The sequence below is a fragment of the Sceloporus occidentalis genome, unplaced genomic scaffold (genome assembly GCF_023333645.1).
Source record: "Sceloporus occidentalis isolate IW3139 unplaced genomic scaffold, rSceOcc1.0.p SCAF_1, whole genome shotgun sequence".
Lineage (NCBI taxonomy): Eukaryota > Metazoa > Chordata > Lepidosauria > Squamata > Phrynosomatidae > Sceloporus > Sceloporus occidentalis.
The window spans coordinates 75,483,963-75,508,277 of NW_028316981.1; the positions used below are offsets into that span (position 1 = coordinate 75,483,963).

The following is a 24,315-nucleotide window of genomic DNA, read 5'->3' on the forward strand; positions in this document are numbered from 1 at the left end:
CACTGGATACACTCCAGCTAGCAATAAGTAACTAAAATAAGGAAAATAATAAAAGGGGTACCCTGATTAACATTTCTGGGACAGATGTAAACTCCAGCTATTGATATTAAAGTACACTATATTTATGCCCTCATTCAGGACTAAGCCCTCCCAAAATAACTTATAAGCAGGCATAAGTGTTTGTGCTCATACTAAAGACTGGATGGATGAGAGTAGAGTGGGGTCAGTGCTTTCAGGACAGATTACACTCTTGCCTTTCACCAGGGGATGGTTCCTTTAAAAAAAAGAGTTAAAGTACAGTACTTACACTGATCCATGGATAAGTCTACTCAGGTTTTTTGGGTCATTTTTGACCTAAATTTCTAGACTTATACATGAGTATACACAGTATCTTCTATTCCAAAAAAAAATTCAAGGTGCTAGGGGATGAGGCATCTCACTAGTGGATGAGACCCACTCATTTCCAAATTTACTTTGCAAGTTAGCTTTTAAGACTGAACTTTAATCAAAGGTGTTTATTAATTAATCTTTTGCAGCTGGACCCTTTGGAGCTCATCCTTTCCAGTTCTGTCTCCAAATACTAGCATTAACAACAAAAACATCATTAAAATTGAAGAGGACTCCTGCATCAGAGTGTGGATAGCCACCTATTACGGTGGAGCTATTTATAAGAGTTCAAGATTTGGCAAGAAGTACGTGATCACCATCGCCTCAGTGGCTGAGGTACAATGGAGTGGACCTGATAGATGTACCCTAGCCACTGTTATGTACCAATTCAAGCTCTGAAGAGCACTGGCTGTTTGGAATCTAAGAGATTTGAATCCGTTAGCAAGCCACACTGCTTAACATAGATATGATTACTAAAGGTGTAGCCCAGCTTCTGCTGTCATCATTTCAGGTGCTTGATCAGCCAGAGTGCAATATTCATGAAACCGTCTGCCTCAGCCTCCACACCAGACAGTGCGTGGTTATTTCCTGGATACCACAACATCCTAGAAAGGGAAACAGACAGAGGGTTGCAGACACTGGTTAGAACAGCTAATTACTTCTTGCCACCACCCTAGCAGATATTCTGCACACATATTATTCCCTCTTTTGTCCCAGTCACATATTTCCAGCCACTTCCACGAAAACTATCCCTGCTTTCTCTCTAGAAAGTCCTCTCGCTACCCCTTGGATTTTTTCCCAAGCTTGCTTACCGGGTTGGAACTCCCCTGGCCTTGAGAGCATGATAATACTCCAAGCCTTGCTTGGGGGGTACCCGTCTATCTTCTTCTCCTATCATTAAGAGAACGGGTGTCTGAACCTACAGGGGAAAGAACAAGATGGGCTGCTGTCACACCAACTGTTGGAAACTGAAGTAGGAAAAAACATGGGGATTTTTTGAAGAGTGGATGTGAACTTTGGAGGGGCATTGTACAGTATACAATACCTTATCGACATACTGCATAGGTGAATGAAGCAGCATCTCTTTCCAATGTGCAGGGTCTGGTAGAGCAGCATAGTCATAAGGTAAGCCTGCCTCAGTCAAGCACCTACAAGCAACAGCATGACAAGGGTCAATAAGGCCAGCAGCCTCAGGCTTGGCTTGAAGGCAGAAGTATGACTGTTCGTGGTGCTTACCAGTCAGGGATGTCAGTGCTTCCAACCATAGAAGCTATATTGACTACAGGATTCCTGGCAACACAAGCTTTATAAGTGCCAGGTTTTTGACCAATGAGATGACAGGATAGGAAGCCTCCATGCGAGCCACCGAGCAAGGCCACTCTCTGTGAATCCAAAGGCTCCTTCTGTAGCACCTTCTCTACACAGAACTGACAAGGAGAGGGGAGATATACAACAATTATAAGGGGGCAAACATGAATGGTGCACCTTGGAAGAAGGTCTTGACACTAAAAATAAGACAGTCCATCCAACTGTTCATCACATTATCTGGCTCATTCCACATGGAATGGGTAAAGAAATCACATATCTGAATACATGCCTTTTAAAAAAAACAAAAACAAAAAACAACTGGCTATGTACATTCAATGAAAAGTATTACATGCATATTTGAAGGTGGTACCATGAGGACTGTACCATGATAATTTAAACTGATAAAATGGTAAGCAATACATATAATGGAATATAAAAGTTTATTATCCTTAGGGCTATGCTAGAGCCAGTGTAATATATGATTTAAGTGTTGGACTAGGACACCGGGGGACCAAGGTTCAAATTCCCAGTTGGCCATGGAAACCTACTGGATGACCTTGGGCAAGTCACATTCTCTAAGCCTCAGAGGAAGGCAAGGGTAAATTCAATTGAGCTAAGTTTGAAACAGAACATGTATAAGAAATTTAAAAAACGGAGAAATCACCAAAGAGGAATTCAAACAAATAGCAAGCACATGTAGGGGTAAAGTCAGAAAAGCTAAAGCACAGAATGAATTCAGGCTTTCTAGAGAGGTTAAAAACAACAAAAAGGGCTTTTTGGGATATGTCCACAGCAAAAGGAAGAAGAAGGAAATGGTACAGTCACTGCATGGAGAAGATGACAAAATGCTAACAGAAGACAGAGAAAAGGCAGAATTACTCAACACTTTCTTTGCCTCAGTCTTCTCAGAAAAGGAAAAGGGAGCTCAATATGAGGATAATGGAGCGGAGGAAAGAATAGGTGAATTTCAGCACAGAATAAGTAAAGAGATAGCACAGGAATATCTGGTTAATCTAAACGAATATAAATCTCCAGGACCAGATGAACTACATCCAAGGGTATTAAAAGAACTGGCAAAAGTAATATCGGAGCCAATGGTAATAATCTTTGAGAACTCCTGAACAACAGGAGAAGTCCCAGCAGACTGGAAGAGGGCAAACGTTGTCCCTATCTTCAAAAAGGGGAAAAAAGAGGATCCCAACAATTATCATCCAGTTAGTCCAACATCAATACCAGGAAAGATATTGGAGCAGATCATTAAACAGAGAGTCTGTGAACATACAGAAAGCAATGCCATAATCACAAAAAGTCAACATGGGTTTCAGAGAAAGAAGTCATGCCAGACAAATCTAATCTCTTTTTTTGATAAAATTATCAGCTTGGTAGATGAAGGGAATGCTGTGGATATAGTATATCTTGATTTCAGTAAGGCCTCTGACAAGGTTTCCCATGACATTCTAGCAAACAAGTATGTAAAATGGGGGCTAGACAACGTAACTGTTACATGGATTTGTAATTGATTGACTGGCAGAACCCAAAGGGTGCTCAACAATGGCTCCTTTTCATCTTGGAGAGAAGTGACCAGTGGGGTCCCACAGGGCTATCCTGGGCTCAGTGCTATTCAACATCTTTATCAATGACTTGGATGACAGAATTGGGGGCATACTTATTAAATTAGCAGAAGACACCAAATTAGGAGGAGTAGCTAATACTTCAGAAGGCAGGATCAGAATTCAAAATGACCTGAATAAACTAGAAAGTTGGGCCACAGCTAACAAAATGAACTTCAACAGGGAGAAATGTAAGGTACTGCACTTAGGGCAGAAAAATAAAATGCACAGATATAGGATGGGGGACACCTGGCTGAATGAGACTACATGTGAAAGGGATCTGGGAGTCCAAGTAGACCACAAGTTGAATATGAGTCAACAGTGCAATGCGGCAGCTAACAAGGCCAATGTGATTTTAGGCTGCATCAGTAAAAGTATAGTATCTAGATCAAGGGAAGTAATAGTGCTACTCTATTCTGCTTTGGTCAGGCCCCACCTGGAATATTGTGTCCAGTTCTGGGCACCACAATTTAAAAAGGATGTTGAAAAACTGGAACGTGTCCAAAGGAGGGCAACTAAAATGGTGAAAGGCCTGGAAACCATGTCCTATGAGTAGCGACTTAAGGAGCTGGGGATGTTTAGCCTGGAGAAGAGAAGGTTAAGAGGTGATATGATAGCCCTGTTTAAATATCTGAAGGGATGTCATATTGAGGAGGGAGCACCCAAAGCAATGGATGCAAACTACAGGAAAAGAGATTCCACCTCAACTTTAGAAAGAACTTCCTGACAGTAAGGGCTATTCGACAGTGGAACAAACTCCCTCGGAGTGTAGTGGAGTCTCCTTCCTTAGAGGTCTTTAAACAGAGGCTGGATGGCCATCTGTCGGGGATGCTTTGATTTAGATTTCCTGCATGATGGGGCGTTGGACTGGATGGCCCTTGTGGTGTCTTCCAGCTCTTATGATTCTATGATTCTTCCAAGAAACCCCTGTGATAGGGCTGCCTTAGGGTCACCATAGGGTCACCAGAAATGACTTGAAGGCACGCAACAGCAACAACAACTAGGATGAGTCTCTTCCTTCATACTATACCAGGTTTCTCTGGTGAAGAAATATGAATTCCTCACACTGATGCTGTAGAGATGTAGGAAATAAAGGATGGGAACTCTTACCTGCACATCATTGACATCCTGAGTGCCCACATTCCCGGGCAAGGAATCCACACAGTCCTGGCCAAAGCCCACGGATCCTCGATAATTCACTTTTGAAGGGGGAAAAACAATGTTACTGAGACCATTGGCAGTACCTTTTCAGCCCCAAGCTCAGAGCCTGACAGGATGTTGTTACTCTGCCTAACCAGATGAATCCAGTGATTCACTTGGCACGGGGATATCTCCTCTACTGGGAGGATAACATATTGGCAGGAAACTCCTGATTTTGCTTCCTAAGTGAGGCTTTTGAGGCAGTTTTAGTATCCAAAGTGCCAAGATGGTTACTGACTAAAGCTGGCTCTTTAGTCCAAAGCCCAACTGATGAAGGGTGCCAATGCTAATGGTGTCATTCCTGCTCCAAATGTCACTGCTGTTGCTTCTGCTGAACACCTAGAAGGTTCTACCAAAGCAACAGGTAAGAAAATGTGGGAAAGAGGCTAACCATCCAAGCCTCAGGTCAACAGTTTTGGACTGGGTATCACACCAATATAGGCTTTCATTGTTCCATGGGGAATACCTGTAACTTTCCAGGCTCAGCTTTCCTAACTGTGGTAGTTACTCTAGGTTATATCGAGATCTCAGCAGCCCCTTAAAATGGCTGAAAAGAGACAAACTGTTACTCACCCAACAACACAGCAAAACCCATCCGACAGAGTACTGCTGGGTATAGTGTCCAGCTGGTGGTAAACACTGAATGTGGGCCTCCTGAGAGGGACAGAAAGAATATGGAGTAATGCCAAAACGAATGGTGCAGAAATGATCTTGTGCTGTGAATGAGGGAAAGGGAGAAGGACTTACCATGCGGTGACACTACTAATGGAATCTTGCTCGTCTCTGGTACCTGAGTAGGCCGGAGTAGGATGGCTTCAAAATCAAGGCCCGCTATAAAGACAGACCATCATTTGTAGGTCATATGATAAATGCCCAACCTGTATATTACAACCCCCATGCCCTAAATTCTTATCTAGGAACCCAGCTCAGAGGAGATAATGCAAGCCAGTCCTGGCTGAGCAAAGTCTCCCTATGTTTTCCTAACTGGGCACTCACCATACTGGGGGTTGTCTTGTTCTGGAGGGGGTTGGAATGTAAGGATATTCCAAGTGATGCCTTGAATTGGGCTGGCTTCTTCGAGACACACCCAGTTCACCTCAGCTTCTTTGCCAGCAGGAGGCAGGAAAGCCACCATCTGCAGCAACAGAAGTAATATTCAGTTGAGGTACAGTGTAACTCAGAACTACTGGGCAGGCTTCTCCATTTATGAGATTCACTAGAGGAAGAGAATTGGAATTTTTGACTACAGCATATAATTCTAAATGGCAACATGCCAGAACTTGGAAAGGGAAACAGGGACGGGCTCAGTGGAAACATGGGATGAGATAGGTCAACACTGCTAACACAGCAACAAGATTCAGTAAAGATATATGTAGCTGACTGATAATCCCATCTCTGCTGCAGCTCTTACATCTAGGCTCTTAACCCTGAAGCCCCTGACAACTCCTAAAACCTCTATTGTCTCAGCATGGTTCTATAAAAGTCATTCCACAGAAACACCACACTTAATTTCTGCATTATGATGTTTCTCAAATCACATTTGGACTCATTAAATAATCTTAGGCAAAATTCATAGGAGAAATAATATTATTGTATCATTACTGTAGGAACCACAGAGGCCAAGAGTTTTGAGGGATTTCAAATACAGCTGTATCTGTCAAACCTCTTATCATGTGACACTTACAAGCTTGGGAGGACAGTTTGGAGTGGAGAATCTGGCCACCAGCAGATCTCGGTCAACAGTGAGCAGTGCCCAGCTTCCAAGAGGGCAACCTGCGTTAGTAAAGGAACAGTTTGATCACCATCTACTGTATTTAGCTAGCAGAGGAAAAGCCTGCACTGCAACTCTTCTCTTCTGACCTTGATTTGGCCATGGGAGTTCTCTGTTGAGCAGCATACCCACATGGTCTCCTGTTACTGAAGGAGGGGAACTAATTATGATGCCTTGGATATTGTTTCTGGTACTTACCCTTGGTAAGAGAACAGACACTGCCTGACAAAGTATCGATGACAATCAGTTCCTAAAGGAAAAATCGACATTGAACAGATCTACTTGTAGGATGCATCTAAACAGAAGATTCTTACCCAGCTGGTTGAACAATTTAGTGCTAAACTAGAAGCATGGGATGCTATATACATAAAATCAGGGCCAAAACTTGATAGGACTTTAAAGCAGCAATGTAGCATTGGAGTGAGCACCTATGACTCTTCAGATGTTCCTTGATTGACAGGCCTTTTACACTACTAAATCTACTCAACTAAGTGTTATTATTTCACTTTAACTGCCATGAAAACATTCTGTGGAAATCTGGAGTCTACAGTTTGTGTGTGTATAGTGGTTTGAGTGCTGAACTACAACTCTGGAGACCAGGATTCGAATCCCTGCTCAGCAATGGAAATCAACTGGTTGACCTTGGGCAAGTCACATGCTTTCAGCCTGAGAGTAAGGCAAAGGCAAACCCCCTCTGAACAAATCTTGCCAAGAAAACCACATGATAGGTTTTCCTTAGGTTTGCTATAGATCGAAAATGACTTGAAGGCAAAGAACAACGTGTTTGTGACTTCAAACTGCATATCGAATTATGGTGACCCATAGCTTTCATAGGTTTCTTTAGGCAAGGGAGATTCAGAGTTAGTTTCCTATTGCCTTCCTCTGAAATACAGCCTATAGCACCTGGTGTTCTATAGTACTCTCCCATCCAAGCACTAACCAGGCCTAACTCTGCTTATGGGCTCTAGTGCCTTCAGAAGTGCAGTTTAGGAAGTGTCTCCATAAACTAGAAACTCCACAATTCCATAGGAGCCAGTGGAATCATAGTGCTGTAACTGTGTAGTGTAAAAGGGCCTTGAAATTCTGCATGGCTGGCTTATTTTACTCCAACCAAAAGCTCAAGGTATTCTACTGCTCATTCTTACCTGCTTACTGCGTTGAGCTGTGTCTAGCACAACCCTTTGGCTGTCTGCCGCCCAACAACGCTCAGGCAGTGCTGTGTTATAAATCCCTGTAAATTCACCTGCAAGAGATACAGCATGTTCACCTAAGCAGAGGCTACCCTTACATAACAAGAAATAGGGACTGCAATAGGAACTGGGTTATGTCACAACCACTGAAAATTCCATCCAGCTATTATGGATTGCAGCCAGGTTATTTTAATGAACAAGTGGGGACTCACTGGGGAGCCGCTCTCTCCAAACACTGTTCATGTAACATACTGTCCCATCTCCACAGACATAAAGGTGAATGTTACATCTGTATAGGTGAATGCCAATGGGCAATGACATGGGAATAGGCCTTCATATGATGCAGAACACCAACAGCATGGGATTCCTGATTGCATAGTGGCCCAACCACATACAGTGATATACACGTTTCCTCCATGCAGATGTCTCTGCCCCACTGCCCTGCCAGGATCCTCTGGTGAAAACATGGGAGAGAGCCTTCTCAGTGGCTGTTCCTAGACTATGGAATCTCCTTCTGAGGGAGACTCAATTGGACCTCTCTCTGTTCTCACTGGCAGGCAAAAACCTCCCTATTTAAACTGGCCTTCAGTCTTTAACCAATTGGGATGTGCAATGGATGTGCTAGTTTGTTTTGAATATATATAAATTAATGTCTTAAAAGTAGTGTTTTAAATGGATTGTTTAATGCTTTTTAAACTTTTGTGCCTCATATTGTTTGAACTATTTAAGGTATATTATTAAGTTGTTTTGAATTCCACTCTGGGATAAAGGTAGGGTATAAATCAAATCAAATCAAATCAATCAATATCTGCACCAGACAATGGATGTTTGAAACAGGACTGCATGGTAGCAGAAGGATGTGACTATTCAGAGGGGACTCACTGACTTGTTATGAGAAGTCTGAGTGCCTGAATATAGAGGGGCCACAACATTCGACTTTGCTCACGTGATGTATGCAAAACTTTTAACACATTCAAAGGCTCTACAAGCTCTCCTCAGGTTTAAGCAAGCACTTTTAAATTCTGCTGTAAACTCACCTTGGCTCTGCCGAGGCACAATGTCCACGACAACAGAGGTGATTTTTGTGTACCAGTCATACTGAAAGAAAGATGAAAGGTCAGAAAGATATACAGGAGACAACCGCTGAGGCTTAAAACCTTTCTTTTTTGCCAAGCCTTCCCCCTGGAGGAATGAAGCTGAGCGCTCTTGATGCCATCAGTTCTCTGCCTTACTCTGTGAATGACTGTGTTTTATATAATTGTATTACTTGTTTTTATCTATTTTTATGAGATGTTTGCAATAGTTTTATAGTCTGTAAACCGTTTTGATCTATGGAAAAACGGTATACAAATAAAATTATTATTATTATTATTATTATTATTATTATTATTATTATTACCTCCTGCTCCAAAGTTTTTTCAGCATCCAGACAAGCCCCACGGAATGCTAAGGGTATGGTCTCTTTCAATTTATGCCATGATATTAACAGCAACAGCTCAATGCTTTGTGACCTAGTTGGGCTAAGCCATCTCATGAAATCACAGGAAGAGTCAACATGTTGCTAGGCCTCAGTGCTTCTTACATTCTGCCTCAGTTCTCACTGTGTCTCTCATAAAATTCTGCCTTAACTACTCTGAATAGGCTATTCAGGTGGGAACTCTTAAAACTTCTTTTAGCAAAAATTCCCAATCACACACATTTCCTAATCATGTTTCCCAACTGCTTTCATCAAAGTGACTGAATGAAATTAATTCAGGCTTTCTCTGATTTCACATACTCAAGGTTCCCAAACCTAGAAACACCCTAGAGGCCCAGCTTAGGTGAACGACCTCAATGATTCTTCCAGATTCTATGTAGAAAGTCTGGCTTTTTCTGCATACCAGTGGTATGAGGGGGTGAAATACTCAACCCCAAAATGGCCTGTCAGTAACACAAATGATTAAAGGCTTGAAGGCAATGCTCACCATGCAGAGGCGGCTACATTGTTGGTGCGGCCCAGATGCTTGGTTCTCCAGGTATACAATGCGACATTGGTCAGGACTCAAGCGGGGAGACCAAATGGCCTTGGTGTCAACTGACAGCAACTCTGCAAATGGGACAAGAGCCAATGATTTAAGAAACAGCAGTGTGGCAAACTAGTGGCTATAAAGTAAGTAATAGCAACAAGACTCTCACCACAACGGCCACCTGTCAGGTCCACATAGAAGAGAGCAGATCTACAAGAGGAATATCAAACAGACAAGCAAAACCCCTTAGAAGTGATGATTATATGACAGAACAGTATAAAATAATGAATTGGGGAGTAGGAGCACAGAGGAAAAAGTGGACACCTCTTTGTCTCAGGTGTCCCCTGGATAGAAACAGGAATAATTTGGTGTAACTAGCTCCAGCTGACCTGATATGAGCGAAGAAGTGAGAAGTGCCCACACTTACTTTGGGAATCTGTTTCATTGGTACAAAGCTGCATGGCCATTTCCTAGTCACAGGATTACAGCAGCTTTCTACAGCCTCCCACAACCCCAGACACATTGAATTAAGCCAGCTGGTGGCTTCAAGGAGCTGCAGTCCAACACATCTGGAAGGCATCAGGTTGGGAAAGGTTGTAGTGTACCCTGCCTGTGCTTTTCCACAGGCAAGAAAGACTAAATTGACCCAAGAATATTGTTACAGTAGAATGACTTTGGAATGTTCATAATATAGATGATAAAGGCATAAGTGGGTTCATATTGGTTCTGGTAGGAAACTCACCTGCGATTGGTACAGTGCCTCAACCCTAGACGGAAGGGCTCATGCCACCAACCTGTAAATACCACTCCTGTGTCACCTGGAGTCCAGAAGGCCTGGGGAGAGTAGAAATGTAATGCCAAGTATGAAGAGCAAATAAGTCAATGCAATTCTAAATTTCATCAACAGGGATATAATGTGCAGATGGATGAAAGCAATTCCACTTTATTCTGCTTTGGTCAGACCTCATCTAGAATTTGTTGTTGTTAACTGCCTTTGAGTCGATCTTGACTCATGGCAACCCTGTGGATGAAACATTTCCAAGACTCCCTGTCCTCCGCTGCTCTACTTATGTCCTGTAAACTCATATCCATGTTCTCCTTAATGGAGTCCATCAACCTAGTATGGGGCCTTCCTCTCTTTCTACTTCCCTCCACCTTTCCTAGCATTATTTTTTTTCCAGTGAGTTCTCCCTTCTCATGATGTGCCCGAAGTACGACAGCCTCAGTTTTGTCATCTTGGCTTCAAGGGAGATCTCTGGCTTGATCTGCTCCAGGACTCATTCATCTGTCTTTCTGGCTGTCCATGGTATTCTCAGCACTCTTCTCCAGCACCATATCTCAAATGCATTGATTTTCTTCCTATCTGTCTTCTTCACTGTTCAGCTCTCACATCCATACATAGTAATAGGGAATACAATGGCTTGTACGATTCTCACTTTTGTGTTTAGTTGCATATCTTTGCATTTTAGAATCCTTTGTAGTTCTTTCACAGCCACTCTTCCCATTCTTCTTCTGATTTCCTGGCTGCAGTTCCCATTTCTATCAATGTTTGATCCCAGGTATGAGAACTGTTTTACCACTTCTATTTCTTCATTGTCTAGGTTGAATTTGTCAAGATTCTCTGTTGTCATTATTTTTGTTTTCTTTATTTTCTTTTCTTTATAATTTTAGAATACTGTTTCCAATTCTGGGCACCAGAATTCAAGAAGGATATTGACAAATTGGAGTGTCCAGAGAAGGGCAACCAAAATTACAAAAGATCTGGAAACCAAGCCTTATGAGGAACAACTTAGGGAGCTGGGTATGTTTAACTTGGAGAAAAGAAAACTGAGAGATGACATGATAGACATCTTTAAATATCTGAAGGGACACAATATAGAAAATAGAGCAAGCTTGTTTTCTGCTGCTCCAGGGACCAGGTCAAGAACCAAATGATTCCAAGTACAAGTTGAGACTCCCTTATCTGAAGTGCTTAGGACCAGAAGTGCTTTTGGAGTTTGGAATACCTGTATTTGCATATATGTACATAATGCGATATCTTGGAAATGGGATCCAAGTCCAAACACAAAATTAATTTATGTTTCATATACTTTATATACATAGCCTGTACAGTATTTTTTGTTCGTGAAACAAAGTTTGTGTATACTGAACCATTACAAAGTAAAGGTGTCATTGTTTTAGGCACCGCTGAAAAAAGGTTTGGTTTTTGGAGTATTTCAGAATTCCAAATAAAGGAGACTCAAATTGTACAAGCTCTAAGATAGTGGGGAGGAGGGGCAATTTGAAATGGGAGCACTAGACCATGATCCAGTTGAGATATAATATGAAGACCTGAGCTAACTAAGTGGAGTAGAAATGTGCATTCAATGTTTTCTCCTGAAGGGAAAATGTAATTAGATTTAAAATTCTTTTTCTGGGAAGGTTAAGTGTCCCTGGCTCTCAAGTGCTTGGCTCCTCCCCTACATGCTCATAGATTCTGCATAGTTCCTGCAATGTGAAGGGTAGTCTAAGGATGTTGGGATGCAGGGAAGATAGTGAGAGTACACTCAGATCATACATAGGCAAAAAGGCCCTGTATGTAGTATGACTTAGCTGTGGCATGTGCTCTGCAGTACTCTGCACTGACCTGCCCAGGAGAGATGTGCTCTGGAACACTCTCGAGTACTGACACGTTATTGCTCTCGATATCCAAAACACACAGCACAGGAATACTCTTAGCCACCAGGGTCTCCCCCCAGTCTTCATAGAACAGAAACTGCTCCCCCTAAGAAAGAATGCAAAGAGGAAAATCATAGGGAAGAGATTCCTTGTGAAACAGGAAGCATCAGTAAAAAGATTTCTCACTTGCCTGACAGATTGCCAGGACTCAATAGGTTTCAATTCTGCATTAGTCATGACACTGAGTACCTCAAAGCAATTCCCACCCAAAGAGCAGGCAAACAGGGACCTAAAAATCTCAGTCATTTCTACAGCAATTCATATTAAGAAGGCAGGTGCTACAGGTGGTTGACTCTACTTCAAAATACACCTTTCAAGGTGCATATTTCAGCATTTGTTGTTGTTGTTGTATGCCTTCAAATCATTTCTGACTTATGGCGACCCTAAGGTGAATCTATTATGGGTTTTCTTAGCAAGATTTGGCCACAGGACGTTTGCCATTGCCTTCCCCTGAGGTTGAGGGAGTGTGACTTGCCCAAGGTTACCCAATGGGTTTCACGGCCAAGCCGGGAATTGAACTCAGGTCTCCAGAGTCATAGTCCAACACTCAAACCACTACAACACCCTGAACCACAGAAATGTCATCTTAGAGTGACTCTTCACAGGTTGAAAAAGTGCCTATCCCACTGGGTGTGTTGCCATATGTTGTAAAGACAGGAACAGAGTGGCTTGCAGCAAAAAAGACCTGCAAGACAAAGTCTAGGAGACCAGAAAAGCCACTGCCACCCAAAGCTTGGAAATTAAAGCAGAGGGTGGGATTAAATTCCCCGCACTGTTGAAAGCTGGCTTCAGATAGCATGCTCAAGTATTATATCAAACTGTAATTGGTGCCAACAGAAAAGAAATACTGGATCTTGGGGCACAGGATGAAAGCAAAACTCCATCCTACCTTAATAGCTTTGTCTCGTCGCTTGGTCAGTTCTTCTTCACTGCTCATCTCAGGAGCTTTTGGCTTAAAGAAAGACTCAGCCTTGGGGCGTTTCTTCTCTGCCACATAGAGAAGGTGAGTCTCTGAGTGTGACCAGGCTAAGCAGCCAAACTGATCTATGGAAAGAGAAAAAGTTGACAACAGACTCAAGTACATTCCTAAGCACCTCATCCTATAGCCCCTGGACTACCACATCCTATTACTCATTGCTTGCTCTAGACAATTAGACAAACTTTGCCTACCACTTTTTCAATTTCAGTCTGGGACTCCTTTTATATTCTACTCTTCCTACGTTAAGCTCCAAATGATGTGCATTGCTCTATTCCTCTTGACTTTATCATCACAAGAGCAACTCTGTGAGGTAAGTTTAGCTGATAGTGAGTGATGGGTCCAAAGCCAATTAGTGAGGTTTTGCGGCTCAATGGGAATATGAACTTGGATTTTACAGGCCCCAGGACAAAACTTTGGGACTACTATACCACAATGGCTCTTGAAAAAGTGGGAATCATGTGGTCCTCCAGCTATTGTTGGACTGCTACTCTCAGCTTTCCTCAGCATTGGGCAAGTTGGCTAAAGTTACTGGGGCATGCTTCCCCCACTCCTGCCATATGGGGTGGTACTTGATACCCTCTTCCCTCTTAAAAGCTTTAGCAGAACTGCAGAGAAGCCTCACCATCCTCATATACTTGGCCATGTTTTTCCAGGGCTGTCAACTCAATGCTCTTCACCTTGCGGCTCTTTTCCCAAACCTGTGGAACAGGCACATCACAGCTTAGGTTTCTGGCTCCTTTGTTCATGTACCTCACGTCTACCCTATTAGAAGTCCTCCAGCAGCATCATCAAACTCTTCCCTTTCCTCTCATAAAAAAAAACAAAAACAAAAAACCCTCCAAAGCTATACAAGTGATGAGTGCTAGGAGGCAGCCTTCTCCTGAGATGGAAGCAAAAGAAGTGTTTCAGAATACTTTTAAAGATTAAAAATGCTGCAGAACCACTATATAAAATAAATAAATAAATAAAAATTTTATTTATATACCGCCCTTCCATTGATCAGGGCGGTGAACAACATGATAAAAACAGTACATACATTATACATATTAAAAACAACTTAAAAACCCCGGTCAGCCATCCATCTTGCCAACAACATAGGGAGGGAGGCCGTCTAGGACTTCACTCGGGGAATGCAGTTCGAAATAGAAGGGTTTTTAAGTCCCTTCTAAACTGAGCCAAGGAGGTGGCCGAGCGGAGCTCTATGGGCAGCGTGTTCCAAAGGGTCGGGACAACGATGGAGTACGTCCTCCTCGTTGTAGAGGAGAGTTTGGCCCCTGGAACCCTAAGTAATTGCTGCCCAGATGTTCTGAGGGTGCGGGGCGGAATGTATGGGGAGAGGCGGTCCTTCAGGTATCCTGGGCCCAAGCCATGTAGGGCTTTATAGGTGATCACCAACAACTTGTACTGTGCCCGGAAGCGAATAGGCAGCCAGTGCAGATCTTTAAGCACAGGTGTAATATGGCTGGTCCTGGAAGTACCAGTGACCAGCCTGGCCGCCATATTCTGTACCAGCTGTAGCTTCCGGGTATGATACAAGGGTTGCCCCATGTAGAGCGCATTGCAGAAGTCCAATCTAGAGGTTACCAGAGCGTGTACCACTGTTTCAAGGTCCCTCTGGGCCAGGTATGGGCGCAGCTGGCGAATGAGCCGAAGCTGATAACAGGTGTTCTTGACCGTTGCATTCACCTGAGATGTAAGGTGGAGCGACGAATCAAGAAGCACCCCCAGACTGTGCACGGAGTCCTTCACAGGAAGCGTGATCCCGTTCAGGACAGGTGGAACCACCGCCATTCCTGGACCAGGGGAACCTATCACGAGTACCTCCGTTTTCTCTGGATTCAGACTGAGTCGGTTTTTCCTCATCCAGCCCATTACTGACTCCAGGCATGCCACGAGAGGAGAGACGCCATCCTCAGTCACTGCATCAGTCGGAGACATAGAGAAGACTATTTGGGTGTCATCAGCGTACTGATAACCCCGCGCCCCATGTCTCCGGATGATCTCTCCCAGCGGTTTCATGTAAATGTTAAATAGCATGGGAGACAGAATGGCTCCTTGAGGGACCCCAGTTGTGAGGGCCCTCTTATTGGAGCACACGTCTCCCAGCTGCACCATCTGGAACCTCCCAGAGAGGTAGGACCGGAACCACTGGAGCGCAGTGCCCCCGATTCCCACCTCAGCCAGGCGCTCCAGAAGGATACCATGGTCTATGGTATCGAAAGCCGCTGAGATGTCCAAGAGCACCAACAGGGACATGCTTCCCGTCGATGCCCAGACGGAGATCATTGACCAAGGCGACCATGGCCGTCTCAACCCCGTAACCCGCCCGAAAGCCAGTTTGAAATGGGTCCAGATAATCCGTTTCATCCAAGACCGACTGAAGCTGGATTGCAACCGTTCTCTCGATCACCTTCCCCAGGAATGGCAGCTGCGAGACTGGCCGATAATTATTGTATACCAGGGGGTCGAGGGAGGGCTTTTTTAATAAAGGTTTTACAATGGCCAATTTTAAATCAGATGGAAATTGCCCTTCCCTCAAGGATGTATTAATAATCCGGCGTAACAGTAAAGTTACTGCCGCCCCCCCCTGCGCCGCTAACCATGAGGGACAAGGGTCGAGAGAGCAGGTTGTCTTCCGAACACTTCCGAGGATCTTGTCCACATCATCACATCAATATATGTTGAGCTAGGAATGAAAGAACAGACTATCTCCAGAGGTTGGGCTTTATGTGAGATGCAACAGCTACAGAAATAGGGGAAAACACCTTTGATCCGTTTATTCCAGATGATGTACCTCTAGGAACTGCTTTTCCTCGCCTTTGCTGTTACTAGTCTTTCGCAGTACAGCTTTCTGTGCTCCACTGGGAGAGTCCCGACTCAGAAGCCTAAACAGACAGAGTAACATGGTAAAGTTTATGGAAAAGCTGACTTTGCAAGCATTTGTTAGAACAGACAAGGTAGCAGTAAAAGGCTCTGACTATGACCATCCTTCTAGGACAGAGGTGAGGAACATGAAGACCACATGTATTCCCCTCCCTTCATTTTTTCACCAGAGTCCTCATAATGTACTGCCACTGTGGGGAGAAAAAAGTAGCAAAAAGCCATCATTTGCCTTTAGGAGAGGCCCTTTCCCCTTTTTTGAGCCTGGAAAGTGCACATCTTCTTACTTTGGTTACAAGCAGATCTGCACTCCCAATGACTTCCAAAGAGTGCTAAGATGACTGTAAACAAGGAAGAAAGCTGTGTGCTTTCCCACTGCAAAGGGGAAAAAACCCCTTTTTCTTAAAAAATGCTTTCTTGTAGTGGTCATAAACAAGGCAACCTTGGGGGCAGCAGCACAAGGAAATGGGTTCAAGGCAGTGAATTCCCGTAACTCCTGGAATTTACTCATCCACCCTGGACATGATGGCAGCCCTGAGCCACTGCTTACGGGAGATGGGACCTCCTTCTCCAGACACTGGCTCATTTTGCCCTTGGGTAGCCAGAGACAAAGGCAGTGGCAGCAACAGTTGTGGGGCATTCCTTAGCCATTCACTCATCCTACTGTCACTGAATAATCAGCCGTACTTGAAGGAAGGGAGGGCAGGAGAGAGCAGCCCTGCTGCCACCTCTGTCAGAGTAATTACTGCACTATACTCTTATAGCGCTGCTATTTCACTTTTACTGTGCTGGCTGCCTCCTGTAGCATTCTGGGGTTTGTAGTTCAGTGATGCCTAAGAACTCTCTAGCTGAGAATTCTAAATGGCACTCCCTAAACAGCAAATCCCAGAATGCAACAGGAGGCAGCCAGAGCAGTCAAAGTGGAATAGCAGCACAGTAAAAGTGTGGTTTGGTAATCTCCACTGCTGGCTGATTGGAATCCAGGCTCCAGTAGTGGAAGCAGCAGGGAGAGGAGAGGGAGGCTGGTTTTTTGGCAGGGATAAGACTGAGGATGGTCACCAGTAGCTGTCGCTGCCGCATCCCACTTTAAACCCCATTTGGTCTTGGTGGTAGTGGTGGAGGAGCAGTAGCAGCTGCCACTGTGGCCACCATTAGTGCAAAGTTTGGCTGTGAACATGGTTGCACCATCTCCCTCCCTGCATCTGCTGCTGACCTGTCATGTTGGTGTTCAAAAAGTTACAGATTTTGGAGCAATTCAGGGAGACTCAACCTGTATTATGCTAATCCATGAGGGTAATGTTCTTCTCCTGGAGCCTGCAGGAGCCTACATATAGCAAAAGGCTTAGGCGATGGCCTAATACTCATCTGGAAAATCTAAAGCAATGCAGTATGTACTTACTCTCCCTTGATTTCAGTGCAATTGCCAGAGGGGCTTGAAAACACGATAGACTGGCTGTCATGGAAGATGAGATACTGGCGGCAAAATTTCACATTTTCAGCTCTTTCCAAGTCCCGCTGAGACCACTCTGTAAATAGAGGAAAAGAAGACAGCTTCTGTTCAGCCTGGCACAATGACAACCAAGCATCCACTGCAAACACCTCTCCTCACACATACATATACACACAACCACTAGGGAAAGAAAAAAATAATCCTGTTCCATCACTATTTTCCTAGGCCATTGCAAGGCAAATCCTCAAACTCTACCTCTGAAGCACTGGTAAACAATATACAGGGAAGAGATACATTAATGGCCTTACAGGAGAAATAGCTTCATAAGACTCAAGGGATTTAACCAAGTCAACAGGATACAGGGAACTGTCCTGCTACTGTTAAAAGGCTCACTGTCTTGCTCTTGACCCATGGTGAGAATACCAAATACCTTTAGGCCAGAGTAGCTGTAGCCATTATTTAAGACCTCACTGACCTCTTACCATTGTGCCTGATGCTGCATTTGCCACAGAAGCTGCAGGGAACCCCTACTTCAAAACTTCCTTTTAAAACAAGGTACATGGAGAACATACAACTTTTTCAGTCTGACTCATGTTCCTAAAAGTCTCCAAGAAATGTGATTTGGCTTAAAAGGAAGACATACTGTTCTCATAGCAATCAATGTGGTGAGGTACGTACAATGCAAACCCTGATGGTTTCAGGTTATAAGATGTGCCCCCTCCTCAAATTGACTATCCTTGTTTTAGTTTTTTATGCTGACAGAGGTGAAGACCAAAGCAAGATGAAGGGCAAATGTGATCCTGCCAACAATAGGCACCCTATTATAGAAAATATGAGTCCCAACAATGCAGACAAAGTTAGGGAGGGAACATACCTGTGTAAATGTTGCAGTATTTGCCACCATACTGAGTTGTCACCTCAGGCCCAATACAGGCATTTGAAAGAGATGGGAACTGACAAAGCTCACGGTACAAAGCAGTGATTTCCTCTGTATCAGTCAGTAACTGAACATTAAAAAGGGAGGAAGAACCCTCATTAATTGCAATAACCTCCAAGCGAAAGCAACATTAGTAAGTTTGCAATTACTATTTTCTTCAGAGAAGTAATTGTTTGGGGGTGAAAAACTCAAAGCAAGGAAACATTTGACATGGGCCCATCTGGGTGAGCTGCAAAAAGGAATACACAGCAGCTAGTACTGTATAGAGCACTGGCTAGAAACCTAACAGGAATGGCTTTGGGCCTTAAGCAGGATAAAGAGGAGATGGATATAGCAGCAGCTGATGTCTCTTCCTCTCTAGCTGGTGTAATGATACATACAAAGGAAAAAGGGCAAGACTATCAGGGAGTTCATTTTAACAAAACTTGTGGGTTTTTGCACATGTGACCTACATTTAGTATTATATTTTACTGCTGGTTGGCAAATGTTCCCAAAACCTAGTCTCTTGATGTTTTGGAGTCCCAGTCAGTCTATAGACAATGGTTAGAGAAAGTGGGAATTATAGTTCAAGTCGCTTGTTTAAAACAGAGTAGCTGCGGTTCATTTTAATATCATATTTTATGTTCACACAGCCATTTCCTAGGTAACGTGAAATGCTCTAATTTGTTGTTAATCAAAGAGTTTTTATATTCAGAAGTGAGTATCATTGCATTCCCACTGACTCCCAAGTAAGTGTGAAAGTTAGCCATGGACAACCTGTGGCTTGCAGACTGATCTCATTAGCACCTCATCCTATTTTCAAAATCCCTCTGCAAGCAATAAGTTCAGGCAAAGTGAGGCCCTGAGACCAAATGCAGCTCCCTCAATGTTTTTTGTGACCCCACCCCCTTCAACTGCCCTTATTCTAACAACAACAAAAAAAAAGTGAACTGCCTTTCCCAGAAGCTTTCAGGAGCAGCAACCCACCTTTTAAATATCCACACCCAATTTTAACATTTTTTTTTCAAAATAAGAAATGGATTTACAGGCACTTAAATTTTATTTGGCATATTGTTGCATTTTGGGGAATCTCAGAAAATTAACCATTGGAACCAACAAGTGCCAATATTTCAAAATACCTGCAGAAATCCCCTGCTCATTTAAACATATCCAAGAAAGTGGGCAAGGGACTCCTTATTTTCTTACATATTGCAATTATGTGTTTTAATTGTAAGTGCTGTTAATCAGATCTAGTAAATAGCTCTAAGACCTCTAAGCAGCTCTTAGAAACAATACAGGAACAAGATCTTCAATTTTGGGTTGCAGGCAGGAGTGAAGCCAAATTGAATTTCAGAATCTGAATGATGTTGTCTCAAATTTAGAACAATACCTATTTCTGTACAGGAAAAAGCAAAAAGGAATCCTGTTGTAGCAAACTGTTATATCAACAACAGTTTAACCTGTTATACCAAAAACAAAAAGGAATCCTGTGCCATAAAACCAAAAGATTTACTGCATTTTCCTGGGCAAGGCTACATGATCGTCATCAGGTGCAGCAGGGAGTGAAGACATGAACAGTGGGATAACATGTTTATGACTTACTGCATTTCATGGCTCTTGAGCCCCATTTTTTGTTGTTTGCAATACATATGTGAACATGTATGTATCCATTTGCCAGCTTTAGATCCACTTCATGCAGCTAATAAAGTGGACTCTAGGCTCAAAGCTTTTAAAGATTGCTTTTATCAGACTACACCTCGCAGGAACACACCAGTGCCTATGCTGGCTGGAGGATTTTGAGACGTGTACTCCAAAATAATAACTTTTTTCAGCTTTGCTTTGTCGTGGCATACCTTCAAGTTGACTCCAACTTATGGCACCCCTGTCACAAGGTTTTGTTCTTGGCAAGATTAAGAGGCTTTATACTGCCATCCTGAGGAAGAGAGAGTGTGACTTGCCCAGTTGATTTCTGGGCTGAGCAGGGACCAATATATTAGTTGCAATGCAAGGATGGATGAAGGGCGGCCTGTGGGCTGCATGGAGCCCCCACAGCCCAAAAGCTCAAGAAGGAGGAGGAGGAGGAGGGAGAAGAAAAGGAATCTAAATGCTATAATGAAAGTACAGTTGGCCCTTCTTTTCCATGGATTGAAGCATCCATGGCTTGAAAATGTTCCCCCCACCAAAAAAGTTTTTTTAAAAAAATCACTAAAGCAAATCTTGATTTTGCTGTTTTATACAAGGGGCATGCACAATTTTATTATGTCTCTGTTTTTAATGGAACTTGAGCATTCATAGATTTTGGTATCCACGGAAGGTTGTGGAACCAAACCTCGCCAGATACAAAGGGCCCACTTTATTTTTAATTGTTCTTTTCTCACTCCTGGGAATCAGCAAGAGAGGTGGTTTTTGCTTAAAACATGCCGTCCCCGTCTTCTCAGCTCCAAATCAAAGCCAGAAGCACATGTTCAGCCATTTCTGGTTTTGATATAGCAGGGGCTAATTTTTTTTGGGGGGTGAGCCTTTCTACCATGTTTGGGCCCAGAGCCACACTAGGGCAGCTCACCCCCATTTTCAGGTAAGATATCACACGTTTCCTTTGCATATTGGCTCAGGTTTCCAATCCAAAAACAACAGATCAACAAACTTCATATCTTTAGTGTGACTGTATGGCTTGGTTTTGAAAGGGTCGAAAGTCTTGTTCTGTACAGTGCAGGTCACCATAGATCAAAAATGATTTGGCAGATACTTTAAACGGCCACAAAGTTATTCTACCCAGCCCAAGTTAATGTGTGACATGCCTTGCCTAGCACTAACTAGAATATTCTTTGAGGAAAGGCTGGTCTGCAGCCAGCAAAGTAATTGTTTGGTAATATCTAGGCAATTATCCTTCTCTCTGTTTATGAAGTTGAGATCCAAATGTGGGTCCTTAATGGTGCTCAAAAGAACTACCCAAACAGGAAGGCAAGGCAAAATCTTGCTGTGAAAAGCATCTTTGGGAAGGCCATGCCTGACTCTTGGACCATGGCAGAGTCTTCATTCGGTTCTCCCTTTTGGCTGTGGTGGCTTCACTCTGAAGCAACTCATCCACTTGGACACACCAGTCTCCGAAACAGTTGCTTCAGTGGGACAAGCTCCTTCTTCCCTTTCAAGGAAATTATCAAGAGGGAGGCTTCTCTGTTACAGAAGAAAGGAATTGCCCTGGGGTTGCCATCCTGAAAATTGGAAAGCTTTCTTGTATCTTTAATGGTTGTGTAGCAAAGAGAAAAGAGAATGTCAGCAGGTGCTGCTGATCACACAACACCTGCTGAACCCCCCCCCCCCCCACACACACACAATCATTCAAGATACAATATCCTGCTTCAGTTTTCACTCTGGCAACCCCAGATCATGGAATCGACTCATAGAATTGGAAGAGACCACAAGGGCCATCCAATCCAACCCCTTCCTGCCATGCAGGAACTCCCAGTCAAAGCATATCCGGCAGATGGCCATCCTGCCTCTGTTTAAAAACCTCCAAAGAAGGATAAATCCCTGCATGAATAAAAAAGTTCCCACATACCATATTTCTTGGAGAGTAGCATCAATTGATTTGAATGTTTTTATGTTAAGTTTGTATAGCCACCAAAGTACTCTACTGTTTCTGAACACTAGGTCAATGTTTTTAAAAATAAAGGACCTTTGGAGTTGTGTCATGTGGCAGGAGTAGGACTTGAAGTAGACCTGAGGTTGTGGACTCTTATCCGTGCTAAAGTTCATGCTAACATAAATCAGTCTCAAGACTCCTATCTCCTGTTCTTTTATAATCAATAATATTAACACTGCTAAGGTATATATTTTTTTAATGGAGAAGGAATAATACCTGCTTTCTATTTGCAAGACTCCCACAGCAGCCTGATATCTTAGCGGTGAAACCTCATTTCCACTATCAAGACATGTTTAGCCTGTTGAATTTTTGCAGCTGTTGAAGGCATGAGGAGTTGTGGGACACAAAGTGTCTTTGGAGAGTGTCCAGAAGACATTACAGGAACAATGAGGATCACCGGCATCTGCTATTCTAGGGAATGTCCCTTATTTGAGGGACAGAAAGCTTGTCCCTTATAGGGTTTGGTTGCTGTTGTGTGCCTGCAAGTCATTTCTGACTTACGGTGACTCTAAGGGTTTTGCTGGCAGATTTCTTCAGAGGGGATTTGCCACAGGCTGAGAGAGTGTGACTTGCCCAAGATCACACAGTGGGTTTTTATGCTCGAGCTGGGATTTGAACCGTAGTCTCCAGGTGTAGTGGTTTGACTGTTGGAGTACACCTCTGGAGACCAGGGTTCGAATCCCAGCTTGGCCATGAAACCTGACGGGTGACCTTGTGCAAGTCACACTCTCTCAGCTTCAGAGGAAGGCAATGGCAAACCTCTACTGAACAAATCTTGCCAAGAAAACTCCATGGTAGGTTCGCCTTACGGATGCTGTAAGTCGGAAACTACATGAAGGCACACGACAACAACTCCGAGTTGTAGTACAACAGTTTCAAGCCACTCCACCATGCTGGCTCTCCATAGGCCTGGAAAGTGTCCTTGATTATTAGGGATGTCCCACATTTGAGTTTTGCAGAGTGTTCCCTTTTATAAACAGGGAACAAGTTGCCCGGCTTCCTGTATATTGGGGCATGGGCTCTTCAGCAAAGGCAGCAATGTGCTTCTTGTTGTTAACTGCTCTCAAGACACCCCAACTCACAGCAACCCTGTCTTTTCTAATAAGTCAGGTCATGTCAGAAACGTGTGCCTTGTGTTATATGTGAATAGGGGCAATGTGTTTTCTTTACAGACAGGGTGACCGAATGTCCCAGCCACCAAGGAGGACAAGGCACCACAAAATGCAAAACTGGTAAGTAATTGCACGAATGATTATCACACGCAACTGTACAAATAAAGTGATATTGGAAATGCATTGTTGCTGAAATCCCGAAAGTAAAAAGATGTGTGTTAATGCTTCTTTATGACCACTTTGATGGCAGGTTTTGTGGGATGTCGTGTGAAAGCGTTTCGTGGAACTACACGATTTCTCTGGGATATTCACAGGACAAACTCCCGATCTCCTTCATGTGATAAAACTCCATAGAAATCTAAACCCATGCTTTTCAGTGAGGCTCCAAATGGAGGACATGGCCAAATAAAAACCAAAGAACAGTCATAGGGCCAAAACACACTGGAGAAACAATCCGGTTTGAGGCCGCTTTAAGTGCCCTGGCTCAGGAACTTGGGGAATCTGTAGCATTGTGAGAGACTGAGCCTTCTCTGTCAGAGAGCGCTCTGGTGCCACGATGAACTACAGTTCCCAGGATTCCCTAGCACTGAGCCAGGGCAGTGAATACAGTAATCCAGTCTCAAACTGGATTATTTCTGCAGTGTGTTTTGGACCATAGAGAGGTAAATTCTTGCTCCAAATGGAGGGCATTTGGGGATTCCTCCTGGGCAGGAGGCTGAAATGTAGGACGCGTCCTCTAAAAGGAGGGCTTGTGTTCTTGCAAAGGAAATCCCTGGCCAAGGTAAATAAAACAAAACAGGTGGAACCAAGACTTGCACATAGGCAGACATTTCCAGCTTCCCCTAGTCCTGACCTCTCCAAAGAACCCCGCCCACTTCCACGCGAGGCATTGTGGGAACTAGTGCCAACACTAAAGCCTATGCAACAGCAGCAGCAGCAGCAGCAGCAGCAAAAGCACCAGGGGACCCTCTCTGGCAGAACCCCAGGGCACCGGAGTGAGCGCGCGCCCCGCCTGCCACCCCCGCGCATGCGCGCTCCCTTCCCCGCTCGCTCGCTCGCGCGCCTCCCTCCTCCTCCTCTCACCGAGGCTTCCATCTCGCTCGCTCTGTAGCAGCAGTCTTCCTCTTGTCCTGACTCTCTTCTTG

General features: G+C 43.8%; 1 protein-coding gene across 1 annotated transcript; it reads right to left on the reverse strand.

Annotated features, from left to right (window-relative positions):
* Window positions 1-368: 368 nt before the first annotated feature.
* On the reverse strand, window positions 369-24,315 carry LOC149321626 (acylamino-acid-releasing enzyme-like). Its single transcript, XM_089525728.1, has 22 exons — window positions 24,254-24,315; window positions 18,374-18,503; window positions 17,449-17,575; window positions 15,964-16,054; window positions 13,792-13,867; window positions 13,080-13,234; window positions 12,099-12,236; window positions 10,215-10,306; window positions 9,642-9,682; window positions 9,431-9,552; window positions 8,504-8,564; window positions 7,422-7,519; window positions 6,475-6,526; window positions 6,190-6,278; window positions 5,502-5,640; window positions 5,253-5,336; window positions 5,079-5,159; window positions 4,416-4,504; window positions 1,624-1,814; window positions 1,433-1,535; window positions 1,200-1,306; window positions 369-992 (listed from the first exon to the last, which is right to left on the reverse strand). Exons 1-22 carry the CDS (start codon window positions 24,263-24,265, stop codon window positions 890-892), a joined length of 2,181 nt encoding a protein of 726 aa, XP_089381854.1. The 5' UTR covers window positions 24,266-24,315; the 3' UTR covers window positions 369-889.